The sequence below is a fragment of the Coregonus lavaretus genome (genome assembly GCF_964263955.1).
Source record: "Coregonus lavaretus genome assembly, chromosome: 22".
NCBI classification, from domain to species: domain Eukaryota; kingdom Metazoa; phylum Chordata; class Actinopteri; order Salmoniformes; family Salmonidae; genus Coregonus; species Coregonus lavaretus.
Window position 1 is genome coordinate 7,037,450 of NC_140009.1, and position 6,197 is coordinate 7,043,646.

General features: G+C 49.0%; 1 protein-coding gene across 1 annotated transcript; it reads left to right on the plus strand.

Moving 5' to 3' along the window:
* Positions 1-3,902: 3,902 nt before the first annotated feature.
* On the plus strand, positions 3,903-5,980 carry LOC311149361 (zinc finger protein PLAGL2-like; the record flags this gene model as incomplete). The annotated part of the gene is made up of 2 exons (XM_084186530.1): positions 3,903-4,288; positions 4,516-5,980. The coding sequence occupies exons 1-2, from the start codon at positions 3,957-3,959 to the stop codon at positions 5,978-5,980; spliced, it is 1,797 nt and encodes a 598-aa protein (XP_084042656.1). The 5' UTR covers positions 3,903-3,956.
* Between the last annotated feature and the right edge of the window lie 217 nt (positions 5,981-6,197).

A 6,197-nucleotide genomic window follows, 5' to 3' on the forward strand; every position in this document is an offset into this window, starting at 1 on the left:
TGCTGACTACTACTATGTTGACCACTATGTTGACTACTATGTTGACCACTATGCTGACTACTACTATGTTGACCACTATGCTGACTACTATGTTGACCACTATGCTGACTACTACTATGTTGACCACTATGCTGACTACTATGTTGACCACTATGCTGACTACTATGTTGACCACTATGCTGACTACTACTATGTTGACCACTATGCTGACTACTATGTTGACCACTATGTTGACTACTATGTTGACTACTATGTTGACTACTATGTTTACCACTATGTTGACTACTATGTTGACCACTATGCTGACTATTATGTTGACTACTATGTTGACCACTATGCTGACTACTATGTTGACTACTATGTTGACTACTATGTTGACCACTATGCTGACTACTATGTTGACCACTATGCTGACTACTACTATGTTGACCACTATGTTGACCACTATGTTGACCACTATGTTGACTACTATGTTGACCACTATGTTGACTACTATGTTGACTACTATGTTGACCACTATGTTGACTACTATGTTGACTACTATGTTGACCACTATGTTGACTACTATGTTGACCACTATGTTGACTACTATGTTGACCACTATGTTGACTACTATGTTGACCACTATGTTGACCACTATGTTGACTACTATGCTGACTACTATGTTGACTACTATGTTGACCACTATGTTGACTACTATGTTGACCACTATGTTGACTACTATGTTGACCACTATGTTGACCACTATGTTGACTACTATGCTGACTACTATGTTGACTACTACCGGGGCGGGTGAGGCACTGAGCCTGATGGATCAGGGGAATGGGGGGGGGGGGGGGGGGGACAAACAAAGACCAAGAACAAAGACCAAGAAAGGACATTAAAGCTGGACTCTGTTGTTGGTGAAACTGCCATGCCCATTTGGAATATTACAATAACAAAGAAGAAGCGTCATGAAGGCATCAGAGGAATATAGCGCGTGTAACCCATACACGATACACGTCTCGAAGGACAGTAGGCTACACAGTATGATGCTATTAGTTGATAAATGACGGAAAACAATCTGCACGGTTTTACTGCAAAAACTCTGTGTGGGCAGGTTCTTAGAATGGGAAATTGTATATCATTCTAATGGAATGGAATGAAGGGGCGCAGCTAGTCACGGCAGAGATGGAGAGAGTATGGGGATGCTGGAAAGAAAGATGTTCCGTTGAGTTTCAGGAGGTTATCACATCAGATGGTGGGGTAGTTCTAAGTAGGGATTGATGGAAGTGTTGGTTACTACTTCACATTTTGGGGCCGATGAAGAGGTCTTACGTGGAGCTCAGTTGTGTGTTGGCGGTGGTGCGTTATTAGTCCTGAAATGAAATGGCATAGCAGAAACTAGTCTTGTTGTTAAGTTTTGAAGGGGGCTGGTCCTGGTGTAGATGCTAGGTGTTTGATGTAGGAAGCGTTAGTTATGGGATGTTAGGCATGTAATGCTTAAGACCGGCAGGTCAGGGGTCAGGGGTCATGGGGTGAGTGTAGTGTACGGCGTGTGATGCTGGCCAGGAATGTGCGTTGTGGTGCGGCTCCACAATAGGCCAGGACTCCCTGGGGCTGGTCAGTGGGAGGAGTGTCATCCCCCCTGCACACATCCTGCTGTGTGATGAGCTCAGCTGTTAGCTCCTCTTAACCACATCTATACACACACACACACACACACACACACACAATGGCTCACACACACACACGCACACAATTGCTCACACACACACACTCTCTCACACACACACACACACACACGCACACAATTGCTCACACACACACACACACACACACACACTCTCACACACCATTCGGACCTGTACTCTCCACAATCACCCGACCTCAACCCAATTGAGATGGTTTGGGATGAGTTGGAGTGCAGAGTGAAGGAAAAGCAGCCAACAAGTGCTCAGCATATGTGGGAACTCCTTCAAGACTGTTGGAAAAGCATTCCAGGTGTCAAGAGTGTGCAAAGCTGTCATCAAGGCAAAGGGAGCCTACTTTGAAGAATCTCAAATATAAAACATATTTTGATTTGTTTAACACTTTTTTGGTTAGTACATGATTCCATATGTGTTATTTCATAGTTTTGATGTCTTCACTATTATTCTACAGTGTAGAAAGTAGTAAAAATAAAGAAAAACCCTTGAATGAGTAGGTGTGTTCAAACTTTTGACTGGTAGTGTGTGTGTGTGTGTATGTTTGTTGTTGCACACATGTCTGTGTAAGTGTGTACGTTCATAGGTCATGTGACTAAAGCACAGCCAGGTGTGGTTAGTAGGAGCCAGACCAGGGTGACCTTGGACTTGACCATGTGACTTAGCTGTGTGGGAGGAGAGGGGTCCTAGAGGCAGAAGAGGTGACAGAAAGACATGGTGCAACAGTGTTACTTCTGTGCTGTAAGAAATGGATGCATGCTTGACTTGACTGTAAGTTGCTTTGGATAAAAGCGTCTGCTTAATGGCATATATCATTATAATACATCACTCAGAAATGAAACTTTATCCAGAAATGTAACTACAGTAGCCTATATCCCTCACAAACGGATTTCCATTTTTAAACTGACCAAATTAGACCAGTGTTGTTCTCATTTAAAGGTAGCTTAGCCAGGACTTTTACAGTAGTTTGAGGACTCTGTTGAATTAAGCAGCTGACAGGTAGCGAAGCAGCAGGTTCTAAGAAGCGCTAGTTTATGGCGGAAACACCCTGGGGGCTTAGTGTGATTCACTGTTTTCTTTAGGATTATGTGAGCCTTATCCAGTTTCATAACATGTACATGCATGTACACACACAATGCCTGCGTTGTGCCCCCCACAGTTATTTATTTGAAGCCACACAACATATTTGACATTTTAGTCATTTAGCAGACGCTCTTATCCAGAGCGACTTACAGTTAGTGAGTGCATACATTTAATTTAAAAAAAAATGTATACTAGCCCCCCGTGGGAATCGAACCCACAACCCTGGCGTTGCAAGCGCCATGCTCTACCAACTGAGCAACACGGGGCATGTAAAGTATATTCTATACATGATAACATGATGGCTAACGCTCAGTGGATAAGATATACATAGATGAATACTGTGATGACTGGAATGGCTGAATGACTCAACTACTGGAAATGAACAGTCTTAAACAGGCGTTCCTGTTAGTCACTTTTCAGTGTACCACTATGCCACATTGTCCTTTAGTGCCCCCTAGTGCCCAACTGGTATTTGGACTGGAACAATATCAGTCCATAGGCTCAGATTTGGGCCTGGATTCAAACCGTATCACAAAAGTATCGCGGAAGATCCACGTTATAGCTAGATTGAAATTGAAAGGCAATGTTCCCGTGTTCGCGGAGACTGCATTCAGGGTAAACACTGCCTATGTCGTCAAAATTGGAAATGACCTTTAATTGTTTACGCGATACTTCCGCGATACTTCTGCGATACGGATTGAATCCAGCCCCTGGTCAGGAATATTCTTTATTGGCTCATTGGCTAAAATGTATTTGTGCCAAAATACATGAATACACTGAAATAAGAAAAAGAGGATTCACTAATGTCTTGCTTTTCTTTTGTTTACAGGGGACGAAAGATGCAGAGCAGCATTTCCTACTCAACCCCAACCATAGCTGTTGGGACTGGGTGAGAGAGAGAGAGAGAGAGAGAGAGAGAGAGAGAGAGACAGAGTGAGTGAAAAAAAGGAGCTCCACAGACAGAAGGACCAGTTCTCACATAGTAAACAAGTACACGGATACTTGTGTTTTTCAGCAGACATTGACAACAACAGCACTATCTGAGCCCCAGACCATAGCCCCCACTAAGCCCTACCCGGCCCCGCCCGGAGCCACGCCTTTCACTGCACCCCACCACTGCCCACGTAGAGCCTGGAAGGCAGGGGAGCCACGGCCGGGTTTTCATGGCAACAGCACCCTAGGGCTGCCATGGCAGCTGTTGCCGCCGATGCCCCACGCCATATTACCGCACTGACGCCGGAGGACGAGGAAGGAAGAGCCGCTGCCAAGCTGTACGGAGGTGCTACCCTGCCACGGACAGAGAGAGAGAGAGAACGAGAGAGGGAGAGAGAAGAGGAGAGAGAGAGAGAAAGAGTGAGGGAAGAGCGAGCCAGCGGCAACGAGTGTTTGGTGTGTGGGGCTTTGTTTGGTTCACAGGATAAGCTTCGGCTTCACGCCTTCAGTCACAAGGGAGAGAAACCCTTCCGCTGCTCCCAGCCACACTGCCCTAAGGCCTTCAGCTCTAAATATAAACTATTCAGGTAAAACAGCACTCCACCAAGAGTTTTTAAACTCTTAACACTTTAACAGTTCCTCTAAAACACTTTCACAGACTAACTTGTATCATACTGTACTCTCTCTCATTCCTTCTCTCTCTCTTTCTCTCCTTCCTTCTCTCTCTTTCTCTCTTTCTCTCCTTCCTTCCTTCCTTCTCTCTCTCTCTCTCTCTCTCTCTCTCTCTCTCTCTCTCTCTCTCTTCATTATCCAGGCATATGGCCACACACTCTCCACAGAAAACTCACCAGTGCTCATTCTGCGAGAAAATGTTTCACCGCAAAGATCACCTGAAGAACCACCTACAGACTCATGACCCCAACAAAGAGGCCTTCAAGTGTGAGGAGTGTGGCAAGCACTACAACACCAAGCTGGGCTACAAGCGTCACGTGGCCATGCATTCAGCCACGGCAGGGGACCTCACCTGTATGGTGTGCCTACAGAGCTACGAGAGTACCCCTGCCCTGCTGGAGCATCTCAAGAGCCACTCGGGCAAGTCCTCCGCAGGTGCCAAGGAGAAGAAGCACCCGTGTGACCACTGTGACCGCCGCTTCTACACACGGAAGGACGTGCGCCGCCACATGGTGGTCCACACCGGCAGAAAGGACTTCCTGTGTCAGTACTGCGCCCAGCGCTTTGGCAGGAAGGACCACCTGACGCGGCATGTGAAGAAGAGCCACTCTCAGGAGCTGCTAAAGATAGAGCCTCCGGACATGCTGGGCTCTGGCTCCTCCCCCTGCACTGTCAAAGAGGAGCTCAGCCCCATGATGTGCAGCATGGGTCCCAACAAGGACCCCCTGATGGCCAAGCCGTTCCCCAGCGGCACCTCCTTCCCCATGGGCATGTACAACCCCCACCACCTCCAGGCCATGTCCAACCCTGGGGTGGGTCACCACCATTCTCTGATGCCCGGCTCCCTGTCCGCTGCCATGGGGATGGGCTGCCACATAGAGCCCCCCCACCACCACCCCCACCCCCACCCCCCGCACCACCACCACCACCACCATCACCATCACCACCACATTCAACACTCCCCCCCGCTGCCCCACCTGCAGCAGCCCCAACAGCACCACCAGCCCCAACAGCACCAGCAGCCGCCGCCCAAGTATCAGCTGGGATCTACCTCATACCTGCTGGACAAGCCCCTCAAAGTGGAGATGGAGAGCTTTCTCATGGATCTGCAGAGTGGGCTGCCGGGCCCCCACTCATGCGATCATCATCATGCTGCTGCCTCGCCCCCCAAGGAGGGACTAGAGCACCCTCCAGGACTGGCAGACGAGCTGTGTGGGGACCCCCTCCTGTCCAAGAGCCCTGCGGTCATCGCTGACGCTCTGTGCGCTGCTAACATGGATTTCTCTCACCTGCTGGGCTACCTGCCCCTCAACCTGGCCCCCTACAACACCCCCATGAGCACAGCAGGGCTAGTCATGAGCTACACCTCGTCTACCCCCGCCTCCTCCTCCTCTTCTTCCTCATCCTCATCCTTGCATGCCGCCGAGCCCCACGCCGTTGCCACGGCTGCAGCCGCACCTCTTACCTCTTTGCAACCTCAACCTCAGGAGCAGCAGGGTTCCAGCGGGGGCGTGGGGGGTCTAGGGCCCCTGCGTCCCCTCCCGCCAGTGTTTACCTCCAGCCTCAGCACGACCACCCTGCCTCGCTTTCACCAGGCCTTCCAATGAGGGGCCACCGGGCCTGGCCCGGTCCCTACACCATCACCCTCAGCCCACTGTCTGGGCGCCCAAGGGCCAAGGGGCCTGCTGGCCGAAAGGGTTGTGATAAAAAAACAAAAACACATGAACACTTAGAAGCCTTAATTGAAGCGCACAAAAGCTTTTTGATTGAGCCTTAGAGGAAACTAAACCCTTTATTGAAACAAAAGGAAAAGATGATACAAGC